This window comes from Gigantopelta aegis, chromosome 4, assembly GCF_016097555.1.
Source record: "Gigantopelta aegis isolate Gae_Host chromosome 4, Gae_host_genome, whole genome shotgun sequence".
Lineage (NCBI taxonomy): Eukaryota > Metazoa > Mollusca > Gastropoda > Neomphalida > Peltospiridae > Gigantopelta > Gigantopelta aegis.
Window position 1 is genome coordinate 112,931,800 of NC_054702.1, and position 13,038 is coordinate 112,944,837.

Genomic DNA, 13,038 nt, shown 5'->3' on the forward strand with positions numbered 1-13,038 from the left:
TGCTTAAGCATTTTGGAGTTTATATTATCACAGTCCTATACCTACGTGTATTTCCTTTTGTCTTTCAGGACCCAGCTTCAACGTATTGCTGCTCTCGACTCTAGCTGGGCTCACCTCGGAAACGGTCTGAATGCCCACAACAACCCAGCCTGGCTCAGTCTATACCTCAGTGTGTGTAAACTGCTTGATCTGTGTCTCGCGCTACCGGCCGATCAGGTTCCACAGTTCCAGCTGTAAGTTAAAACACTCAGTGTGTGTAAACTGCTTGATCTGTGTCTCGCGCTACCGGCCGATCAGGTTCCACAGTTCCAGCTGTAAGTTAAAATACTCAGTGTGTGTAAACTGCTTGATCTGTGTCTCGCGCTACCGGCCGATCAGGTTCCACAGTTCCAGCTGTAAGTTAAAATACTCAGTGTGTGTAAACTGCTTGATCTGTGTCTCGCGCTACCGGCCGATCAGGTTCCACAGTTCCAGCTGTAAGTTAAAACACTCAGTGTGTGTAAACTGCTTGATCTGTGTCTCACGCTACCGGCCGATCAGGTTCCACAGTTCCAGCTGTAAGTTAAAACACTCAGTGTGTGTAAACTGCTTGATCTGTGTCTCACGCTACCGGCCGATCAGGTTCCACAGTTCCAGCTGTAAGTTAAAACACTCAGTGTGCGTAAACTGCTTGATCTCTGTCTCACGCTACCGGCCGATCAGGTTCCACAGTTCCAGCTGTAAGTTAAAATACTCAGTGTGTGTAAACTGCTTGATCTGTGTCTCGCGCTACCGGCCGATCAGGTTCCACAGTTCCAGCTGTAAGTTAAAACACTCAGTGTGCGTAAACTGCTTGATCTCTGTCTCACGCTACCGGCCGATCAGGTTCCACAGTTCCAGCTGTAAGTTAAAATACTCAGTGTGTGTAAACTGCTTGATCTGTGTCTCACGCTACCGGCCGATCAGGTTCCACAGTTCCAGCTGTAAGTTAAAATACTCAGTGTGTGTAAACTGCTTGATCTGTGTCTCGCGCTACCGGCCGATCAGGTTCCACAGTTCCAGCTGTAAGTTAAAACACTCAGTGTGTGTAAACTGCTTGATCTGTGTCTCACGCTACCGGCCGATCAGGTTCCACAGTTCCAGCTGTAAGTAAAACACTCAGTGTGTGTAAACTGCTTGATCTCTGTCTCACGCTACCGGCCGATCAGGTTCCACAGTTCCAGCTGTAAGTAAAATACTCAGTGTGTGTAAACTGCTTGATCTGTGTCTCGCGCTACCGGCCGATCAGGTTCCACAGTTCCAGCTGTAAGTTAAAACACTCAGTGTGCGTAAACTGCTTGATCTCTGTCTCACGCTACCGGCCGATCAGGTTCCACAGTTCCAGCTGTAAGTTAAAATACTCAGTGTGTGTAAACTGCTTGATCTGTGTCTCGCGCTACCGGCCGATCAGGTTCCACAGTTCCAGCTGTAAGTAAAACACTCAGTGTGCGTAAACTGCTTGATCTCTGTCTCACGCTACCGGCCGATCAGGTTCCACAGTTCCAGCTGTAAGTTAAAATACTCAGTGTGTGTAAACTGCTTGATCTGTGTCTCGCGCTACCGGCCGATCAGGTTCCACAGTTCCAGCTGTAAGTTAAAACACTCAGTGTGCATAAACTGCTTGATCTGTGTCTCGCGCTACCGGCCGATTAGGTTCCACAGTTCCAGCTGTAAGTTAAAATACTCAGTGTGTGTAAACTGCTTGATCTCTGTCTCACGCTACCGGCCGATCAGGTTCCACAGTTCCAGCTGTAAGTTAAAATACTCAGTGTGTGTAAACTGCTTGATCTGTGTCTCGCGCTACCGGCCGATTAGGTTCCACAGTTCCAGCTGTAAGTTAAAACACTCAGTGTGCATAAACTGCTTTATCTGTGTCTCGCGCTACCGGCCGATTAGGTTCCACAGTTCCAGCTGTAATTTAACATACTCAGTGTGTGTAAACTGCTTGATCTGTGTCTCGCTCTACCAGCCGATCAGGTTCCACAGTTCCAGCTGGAAGTTAAAACACTCAGTGTGCGTAAACTGCTTGATCTGTGTCTCGCGCTACCGGCCGATCAGCTTCCACAGTTCCAGCTGTAACTTAAAACACTCAGTGTGTGTAAACTGCTTGATCTGTGTCTCGCGCTACCGGCCGATCAGGTTCCACAGTTCCAGCTGTACGTTAAAACACTCATTGTGCGTAAACTGCTTGATCTCTGTCTCACGCTACCGGCCGATCAGGTTCCACAGTTCCAGCTGTAAGTTAAAACACTCAGTGTGTGTAAACTGCTTGATCTGTGTCTCGCGCTACCGGCCGATTAGGTTCCACAGTTCCAGCTGTAAGTTAAAACACTCAGTGTGCATAAACTGCTTGATCTGTGTCTCGCGCTACCGGCCGATCAGGTTCCACAGTTCCAGCTGTAATTTAACATACTCAGTGTGCGTAAACTGCTTGATCTGTGTCTCGCGCTACCGGCCGATTAGGTTCCACAGTTCCAGCTGTAAGTTAAAACACTCAGTGTGCATAAACTGCTTGATCTGTGTCTCGCGCTACCGGCCGATCAGGTTCCACAGTTCCAGCTGTAATTTAACATACTCAGTGTGCGTAAACTGCTTGATCTGTGTCTCGCGCTACCGGCCGATCAGGTTCCACAGTTCCAGCTGGAAGTTAAAACACTCAGTGTGCGTAAACTGCTTGATCTGTGTCTCGCGCTACCGGCCGATCAGGTTCCACAGTTCCAGCTGTAAGTTAAAATACTCAGTGTGTGTAAACTGCTTGATCTGTGTCTCGCGCTACCGGCCGATCAGGTTCCACAGTTCCAGCTGTAACTTAAAACACTCAGTGTGTGTAAACTGCTTGATCTGTGTCTCGCGCTACCGGCCTATCAGGTTCCACAAGTCCAGCTGTATAAAAACACATTGGCACTGTTTAGTCTCATAAAATGTTAAAATGTTTGAACTTTAGGATTGTTTAGTCTGTGAAAATTTTTAAATGGTGCATTGTTCTATATATGTTAGATACTAATAGGCATTTGTTGGCACTGTCGTTTAGTGTGGAGAAATTTAATGATACATTGTTGTATATATTTCAGATACCGATTAGTGTTTGTTGGCACTGTTAGTTTAGTGTCGAGAAATTTAACAACATATTGTTCTATATATTTCAGATACCGATGGGCGTTTGTTGGCACTGTCGTTTAGTGTAGAGAAATTTAATGACGCATTGTTGTGTATATTTCAGATACCGATTAGTGTTTGTTGGCACTGGTAGTTTGGTGTATAGAAATTTAACAACACATTGTTCTGCATATTTCAGATATCGATGGGCGTTTGTTGGCACTGTTGAGGCGGACTGTGACGAGAGCGAAGTGAAGGACAAAAGACACAAGTCGACGCCTTGCTTCACTCCACACATCGTACGCCTAGCCAAACTGCTCAACTCTCGGGTAACACGTTTTACTTTGTATAATCAAAATGTTCAGTGATTTGATTTGTTTTCTAGTCATTTGGTTAATACTGTATAATTAAAGCATGTACGGTTGATTTTGTTCCTCAGTTTTGTTTAGAAAGGAAATGTGCATGTGTTCAAAGTGTTATGGTCACCAGTATGTAGCTTAATAGGCCAGATTAATATCTTACAGGTTTTAAAAATCAGAAAACAACATGCATGTAACATGGACTAAATTGTTATTTCATAACATACAAGCAATTACACATTTTATAATCAGGCAGTTTTGGGGTGAACTGCCTACACCCACCCACCCATTACACAAATTCCCACACATGCATCTGCATAATTTCATATTTAACTTTTTAATGTACAACCTGGACCAACTATTTGTAAATACGGAGGATGTATGCAAACGGTGAACATCAAGAACACCCTAAACATTAGACATAAATCACTCATTTAAAACACGTGAGATAGAATATCCTGATTGTCATAGCTTGTCAGTGAACAAAAACAAATATTGTTTCATGTAGTAAGAATTGAATCAAATCAGCTCATTGCATTGATAAGATAATTACAACTGATTTATGGTTTATTGTTTGTGTTGACAGTTGCAGAATGGTCAGCCCGTATTAAAACAGATTCCCGGACGTCCTCTGTTGACATTCCCTGTTTTGAGGTCACTAGTGGAGCTGCAGGCATTCTTCAATACATACAGCTACTCTCAGGCCGAGAAGGCCTTCATGACAGGGGGAGACACGAGAAAAATTACCAAATCCAAGTCTACGCCTGTTGGCATGGCAACAGCAGCATCATCAGCCTTGTCATTAGACATTGTACAACCATCAAAATCTAACCGTCAGTTTATTGAAGAGTTGGTGAAACAAGACTTCCTCGAGTTTCTCGCACACTAAACAAAACAAATGCTGATTTTACAATGAATAGTAAGCAAATAATCTTGCCTCCATGAAGATCAATAATCAGTTTATAAATGAAACTGTTAACGTAGCCAGGTATTTCATTCTAGACTGGAACATTGGAACTGTTAACATGGCCAGGTATTTCATTCTAGACTGGAACATTGGAACTGTTAACATGGCCAGGTATTCATTCTAGACTGGAACATTGGAACTGTTAACATGGCCAGGTATTCATTCTAGACTGGAACATTGGAACTGTTAACATGGCCAGGTATTCATTCTAGACTGGAACATTGGAAATGTTAACATGGCCAGGTATTCATTCTAGACTGGAACATTGGAACTGTTAACATGGCCAGGTATTTCATTCTAGACTGGAACATTGGATCTGTTAACATGGCCAGGTATTTCATTCTAGACTGGAACTGTTAACATGGCCAGGTATTTCATTCTAGACTGGAACATTGGATCTGTTAACATGGCCAGGTATTTCATTCTAGACTGGAACATTGGAGGTGTACTTATTTCTCCTCATAAAATGTTGGTTAGTGCAAGTGTTTATCTTGAATTGACTCTAGTGACATGTCTTTAAAATATTCTGTGGTGGAATTTTATAACATCATTGGACTAAACAAAAAGAAGTTTCCTCTATGGGGTATTTTAGTCTTCCAGACCTATTTTAACAAAGATGCTTGGTGCAATGGTGTTTTAGTTTGGAATAGAAGTTTTGAGTGTGATGTATGAGGGAAAACATATCGCAGTAAATGGGTGTGGTGTATGAGGGAAAACATATGAGGGAAAACAGAAGTAAATGAGTGTGGTGTATGAGGGAAAACATATAGCAGTAAATGAGTGTTGTGTATGAGGGAAAATAGCAGTAAATGAGTGGTGTATGAGGGAAAACAGCAGAAAATGAGTGGTGTATGTGGGAAAACAGCAGAAAATGAGTGTGGTGTATGAGGAAAAACATAGCAGTAAATGAGTGTGGTGTATGAGGGAAAACAGCAGTAAATGAGTGTGGTGTATGAGGAAAAACATAGCAGTAAATGAGTGGTGTAAGGAAAAACATAGCAGTAAATGAGTGTGGTGTATGAGGAAAAACAAAGCAGTAAATGAGTGGTGTATACGGGAAAACATATAGCAGTAAATGAGTGTGGTGTATGAGGGAAAACATAGCAGTAAATGAGTGTGGTGTATGAGGAAAAACAGTAGTAAATGAGTGTGGTGTATGAGGAAAAACATGGCAGTAAATGAGTGGTGTATACGGGAAAACATATAGCAGTAAATGAGTGTGGTGTATGAGGGAAAACATATAGCAGTAAATGAGTGTGGTGTATGAGGGAAAACATACATGTGTAGCAGTGAATGAGTGGCGTATAAGGGAAAACATATAGCAGTAAATGAGTGGTGTATGAGGAAAAACATATAACAGTAAATGAGAGTGGTGTATGAGGGAAAACATAGCAGTAAATGAGTGTGGTGTATGAGGGAAAACATATAGCAGTAAATCAGTGTGGTGTATGAGGGAAAACATATAACAGTAAATGAGTGGTGTATAAGGGAAAACATAGCAGTAAATCAGTGTGGTGTATGAGGGAAAACATAGTAGTAAATGAGTGTGGTGTATGAGGGAAAACATATAGCAGTAAATGAGTGTGGTGTATGAGGGAAAACATAGTAGTAACTGAGTGGTGTATGAGGGAAAACATATAGCAGTAAATGAGTGTGGTGTATGAGGGAAAACATAACAGTAAATCAGTGTGGTGTATAAGGGAAAACATATAGCAGTAAATGAGTGTGGTGTATGAGGGAAAACATATAACAGTAAATGAGTGGTGTATGAGGGAAAACATATAGCAGTAAATGAGTGTGGTGTATGAGGGAAAACATAGCAGTAAATCAGTGTGGTGTATAAGGGAAAACATATAGCAGTAAATGAGTGGTGTATGAGGGAAAACGTGTAGCAGTAAATGAGGGAAAACGTGTAGCAGTAAATGCTGTTCAGATCATGGGATTGGGATTTACCCAGCACTTGCTGCAAATGATGGTAACAGTGTGAGAGTAGCCTATTAGCAGGTTGACGATCACTATTACACCTTGTTCAAAACCACTCATTGACCCTGATTTTATAACATGGATGTATATAATATTCTTCAACAGTATTTATTATGGGAAAAAACTTATTTTATTTTATTTGTGGATGTGTTGTTTTATGCATGGGCATACGACCGGGGGGGGGGGGGGGGGGGGGGGGGGGGGCAGTTTTTATCTGGGGGAAATTTCGGGCAGTTTTTATCTGGGGAAAATTTCGGGCAAATCAACCCCTCCAGCCCCCCTAAATCAAAGAGTCCCCATACGCCCATGGTTTTATGCATGTTAAAATCAAGGATCTTGGTTCTGTCCAACATGGATCTTAAATGATATGAATGAAGAATAAGGTAAAATAATACCCCAGTGTGCCTGTGAAGATGTTTAAAGATTAATGTGATTCTAATGTGCAATGTTAACATGTACTTAGATGTTCGTATTTGTTTGGGTAGTTTACTTTGATCAAAAGTGTTAAAACAAACTAAATAGTTGCTAACATACATGTTTGGTGTCATTTTTTCTGTATGCTGAAACCGTTTCAGACAATTTCAGTTGGTTTGCACATGTTGTGTGATGAATATTTCCTTTCCTTTAAACTTGAACCACTGTTTTCAGGTAATTAGAACATTGTTGTTACATTAAACTAATTATACTAGGTGATGGTGGCCTTTATATTTATTCACCCATGGTTGTTATATAAACTCCTGCATTAATTACTTGTGTACCACATGTATTACATACAATCATTGTCTTTCAGCTAATTGGTGCCATAATGAACATGGCTGTTAATAATTGTTGTGTAAATAGAGATATTTATTCATCTTGGTTGCCGACTTGTCTGTATATGTGTTGAAGGTCTGGTCACATATTGTTTATCTTCTAACATATTTAGACATTGTGTTAATATTGCTTGTCATTATTCTTACTTGATTTCATGTTACACGAATTGTTTTTTGTTAACATTTTACTATGTTTTATTATTAATATTCATATTTATTTGGTATGTGGGATAGTCATGTTAAAAGGAACCTTACAAAAATCTATTATGATTTATAATTTGAAGATGGTAAGTACACTGTAAAGGGCAGGTTTAGTTGAGTGGTTACTGGCAGTATAGTTGTATGTCGTGAGTGTGCTATAAAAACTGTAAATAACTAAATAAACCACTGGAAGCATAAGTACATCTATCAGCTGAGAGGTTAATGAAAGTATAATGTTATAGAGTGATATAATATGATTATAATATTGAGATAGCATGTTACTAAATTTAGTACATAAGTTGATGATATGATTTTGTACTTCAAATCATACTGGGCCGTAACAATATCCAGTGATGCACTGTATCCAAGTCACATTTATGATTTATGGGTTAATGTGGTTTCAAGTGCACTGTAGGGCTTCCACAAGTACTCTGTGAAGGGCCGAGTCTAGCAAGACTCCAGTCCGTTCACAGGACTTGGAGTACCCGTGCAAGGAAGAGCACTCTCATTTAATTATACTTTGTTATGTCATTTTCCATATGCGTGCCATCTGTTACCTTTTAGGGCTATGAGACATGAAGTAAAACAAAAGACTTAAGTCGAATGTGTGGAATGTAATACAATGGCATCATTTGACATCCATGTTCAGCGCTGGAATTAAGATGTATAATGTAATTTTACTTTATTCCTTAGTCTTGTTGTCGTCTAGTGTAAGTGTCAGGTACTCGAGTCTGGGTCGAGTTTGACCCTCAAGTACTCAAGTCCGATATTTTGGGCTCGTGGAGGCCCTAATGCACTGCCATAGGTTTATACTACCTTCAATTTGTATTAAACTACATGATGTCACTGATTGAAACCTTACTGATACATAATGTACTTTCAACCATACTTGGTTTATAACACAATACTTCAAACTGTACTTGATTTATAGCCAGGTACTTTAAACTGTACTTCATTCATCACAATGTACTTCAAACTGTATTTATAGCAATATATTTCTAAGTATACCTGATTCTTAACAATGTACTCTTAGAACAGGGCCGTAGCTAGGATTGTTTTGTGGGGGGGAGGGCAGATGAATTCTTGAGACGAACAAGTATGAAAGACGTAAGACATTACAGGGTCCGGGGGCATGCCTCCTTGGAAATTTTGAAATCTAGAAGCTCTGAAATGCCATTTTGCAGCCATTTCAGGGAGGTTACATACTTACAACGTCAATTTCTGATGAATGGTATTCCATCTTTCATCATACTGAATCACAATAGTGCACTTTACTGAGAGTACCTCTCTAAATTACAGTAATGATGTTCTCTTTTCAGTGGTAATTTATCTCAAAATCATATGAGTGGATTTAATAACTAACGTACATCTAGACATCGTTCCACGATTCGATCTTTGCACTAAGAATGGGGCCCTAGAAATTGATAAGCACCACCTAGTTTTGACATATACTTTGCAAGTAATTGTGAATAGTTCATGGATACAAAACACTGAAATTAATGTTATGTGTATACAGAGGATATGGATACCGAGTAGCATCAATATTTAATGTATTCTACAAAAATTACAGAAACCCTAAATATACATTAAAATGTATGCTGATTAACTGTGGATCTGGAATTACACTCGGGTGGTGCTTAAATAATTTCCAGGTGTATATTTTCAATTTGGTTAATTCTCTTTGTAAGTAACTAATTTTGTAAAGGTATTAAATTTAATTGTGTAGGTTACACTGAAGTTTAATTTTCTAATAGAATTATAATTACTAACATGTCAATTCTTATTATTTTGTAAAATGCATTTAATTTTATACTCTTGACATAAAATAATCATACAATGTACCCATGTAAAATATGTTTATGACTGAAATCCAGGCATCTACACAAATGTGAACAAGCTTGTTGAATGTTGTAAAATTTTATTTTGTGGTCACCTGACCAGAGGCCAGTGAACACTGAGAGCTCACATTACATGTATGTGGTTGGTCAGTTTTATTTTATGTGAACATGTTCGGTTGCTTGGAGAACAATAAATTCCAAACTTCTATATTACTGATAAAATGTTTGTTGTCTGTGTTTACATATATATATACTCTTCAAAAAAAAAGTAGGGTAACTCAAATAAGAATTTACAATTGCCAAAATTGTAAGGTATATTAGCTGTGGGGAATGGTTACATGATAATAGTGAATTAATTGGACAAACATAACAACCGGTAGTTCTGTATTACAGTAGATTTTATGACCACCAAAGACCTTGAAGGACAATTGGGGTCAGAAGTGAAATTTGAAAGTTGACGTTTTTTTATCAGTAAATCGCAAATTCAAACAATAAAGACTAAAAACAATAACAACTGTATGATCAACAGAATGAAAAAGATTGACAGAAATAATTTTCCACGGTGATTAATGGACCTTGCTGGAAATTGTCAAAATCGAGAATGACGCCCCACGCACGTGTACGGGGCAACTGCGTGATGCATGTGCAAACTATGGAATGTGTTTCGGTGTGTTGATAAACAGACCTGAACGTTCTTTACTAGGATGTCTGTGGTCAAAACGTATGTTCGGTCTAATAGTTGATATTAACATAAACATATAATGAGCTTTTACACTACAGCAGAGAAGTTCAAGTTGAGAAGGCGCACTTTGATCATTAGTGATGAATTAATACATTTTCACATGACCTGCATTAGTGACTGCATGTAAAGGCTATTGAAGAATGGTGTGGATACTAGGGTTTAAAAAAAAGTGGGGGAGGGGGCGCCGGACATGGTAAGAGGTTTTCGAACAGGCTTTTTTAAATTTTGTATATATATATATATATATTAAAGTAATAAACATTAATACTTTAAAGCTAAAAGCACAAGAAGTAAAAAGAAATAATGTTGAAAAGAAATTCAGTGACACACAGATATCTAATTTAATTTGGTAAGAACTGAAAAATCCGTTTCAATTTACTACATAATTTAGTGAGTGCGCTGCTAAAATGGCGGATAATACATTTAGCTTTTTCTTTTAAAAAAAACCCAAACAAAAATCTTACTTATCGAGACTACCGGAAGTACTGTCCACGTGTTGTAAACAAATTAAATATTGAAAATGTTGATAAGTAAGATGTCGTTTCTGATCACATAAAAGCATCTGAAGTTTTCCTACTGCATCTTGTAAGTTGTGTCAGGAATTCTGATTTAAAACCAAAATATTTTATAGTCACTGCAGTAATAGGTTTTTTTAATTTTATATTTTCTCTTTGGTTGAAACTTTGGACTTTGCGTTGACTTGAAAAGAAATGTTTAAGAAATGTTTTATTTAACGACGCACTCAACACATTTTTATTTTACGGTTATATGGATATATGGTTAGGACCACACAGATTTTTAGAGGAAACCCGCTATCGCCACTTCATGGGCTACTCTTCGATTAGCAGCAAGGGATCTTTTATATGCACCATCCCACAGACAGGATAGCACAAACCATGGCCTTTGTTGAACCAGTTATGGATCACTGGTCGGTGCAAGTGGTTTACACCTACCCACTGAGCCTTGCAGAGCACTCACTCAGGGTTTGGAGTCGGTATCTGAATTAAAAATACCATGCCTCGACTGGGATCCGAACCCAGTACCTACGGTATCAGGTCGTTTCGTAACCATACCGGTTCGTACCATACCAGTTCATACCCAAAAGCATACCAGTTCGTACCCAAAGGCATACCAAACAAAGGCATAAATTAAAACAAAAAGTTGTATTCTATCAAAAATGTATTATATCGGACAATGTAGGCATTATTAGACCTAAAAAAAAGTCCACATTCCAAAAACATGGGATATCAGATCTTATTATATTTTTTTTATATGTGCGTGCGTGTGCGCACGTAAACTTGTATGTGTGCATGTATGAATGTTTTTGTTTTGAGCATATATACGTACGAAGAAATATTCCGATCGATATCTCGGAACGGTTATGCATAACAATAAACACCATCGCTGCACTGGAATCAACACCAAATTACAAGACAAAAGAATTGCTCTTTGGCTACGAAAAGGTATGCTTTTTGGTTACAAAACGGCATGCTTCAGTGATGCACAGCACATAATTGCTCGTTTAATGCTTATAAAAGATACTGAGTGATTATTACAACAAATTTTTGGCTAAATGTTACAATATGTTTGTAATATAACATTATAATTGTGTATTTAAAAAAAATATTAATGTTAGGTGTAATGTATGACATTATTTAATTGGTTACGAACTGGTATGCTAGTGGTTACGAAACGGTATGGTATGAACGTGTTTGGGTACGAAACGTCTAGAAACCATACCTACCAGCCTGTTGACCGATGGCCTAACCACGACGCCACCGAGGCCGGTGGAGTTGATTTGAAATCACAAATTCACTGCTTCAAATTTGGAGTCAAAATAATTGAAAATCATTTCAATAGCACACACACAAATTAAACATCAGCCACTTGCAAATGGATATTATTGTAGTCAATATATCTGCCACTAGACATAATTATATAGGAGATAATCATCTATGTATCGCCAATTGTCGAAAACTACGGAATTGAAAATCGTATTATTGTACTTCCGGGTATTTTGTAATGTCTGCACATGTTCGATCGTTGACACAACAAGAACTTCTTGTTAAGGAAGTACATTTAAAACAAATTTCATTAAAAATATGGGGGAAAAAGTAAGAATAAGTTTTATGCACAGTGAAATGTATTATTACAGGGCTTCAAGATTATGGTAGCCCCACTCCCACGGCTAGAGATATTCAGTGTTGGGCTAGTAAAAAACACCTTGTCAAATGCTGCATTTACATAGTTTGTAAATAAGAATATTTTGTCCCCTCTTTCTACCCCAATCTAAGGGTTTTTAAGCTCAATCTCCCTCTTTAGGTGACATATATACTAAAACGCAAAAGAAACGCAGGTCCTGAAAATGCGAAAGAATTGCACTTTGTAAAGCAGTATCTTTGGTGGAATTGAACCTCAACTGTGTTAAAGGACATGGCACACACCCACACCGCAGTCCCACCTGCGTGTCAATTTCATTACCTGTGTGACGTCACGAATTCTCAAAACACGTTGTTTGCACGTGCTGGATCATCCGTATCATGAATCCAGTGCAAACACACTCATTGAAATGCTTATAAAGCCTACACACCTGGATTTAATCGCATAAATTCAATTTGAGTAGTGACAGACAACAGAATCACATTTTAAAAATGCCGCGACTGACGCAACTCCAGCGAGGGATGGCCATCGGGATGTTGCAAGCCGGACAGACCCGTACTGCTGTAGCCAGACAATTGGGATGTCATGTTTCGAAAATCGCACGCCTTTCTCAACGTCACCAAATCACTGGATCTGTGAACGATCGACCACGCACCGGCCGCCCGAGGGTGACAACCGCAGCCCTAGACCGGTACATCCGGGTGACCCACCTTAGGAATCGGATGCTGCCAGCAGCTAACACCGCTCACCAGGTGCGTGGTCCAGTGTCCGCCGATACCGTCCGACGCCGTCTGAGGGCAGCAGGACTCCGTAACCGCCGTCCTTATGTGGGACCAATATTGACCCCTCGGCACCGTCAACA

General features: G+C 39.4%; 2 protein-coding genes across 4 annotated transcripts in view; both read left to right on the forward strand.

Moving 5' to 3' along the window:
* The window catches only part of LOC121371816 (protein dopey-1-like), a 43,502-nt gene extending 39,140 nt beyond the window's left edge, over positions 1-4,362 (forward strand). For both annotated transcript variants that reach the window (XM_041497987.1, XM_041497988.1), the window contains 3 exons: positions 69-233; positions 3,314-3,443; positions 4,060-4,362. In XM_041497987.1, coding sequence (XP_041353921.1) covers positions 69-233; positions 3,314-3,443; positions 4,060-4,362 — 598 coding nt within the window. The remainder of the gene's footprint in view (positions 1-68; positions 234-3,313; positions 3,444-4,059) is intronic.
* Positions 4,363-10,483: 6,121 nt separating this feature from the next.
* The window catches only part of LOC121371818 (WD repeat-containing protein 3-like), a 36,360-nt gene continuing 33,805 nt past the window's right edge, over positions 10,484-13,038 (forward strand). For both annotated transcript variants that reach the window (XM_041497989.1, XM_041497990.1), the window contains exon 1: positions 10,484-10,601. The gene's annotated coding sequence lies outside the window, so the exon portion shown is untranslated. The remainder of the gene's footprint in view (positions 10,602-13,038) is intronic.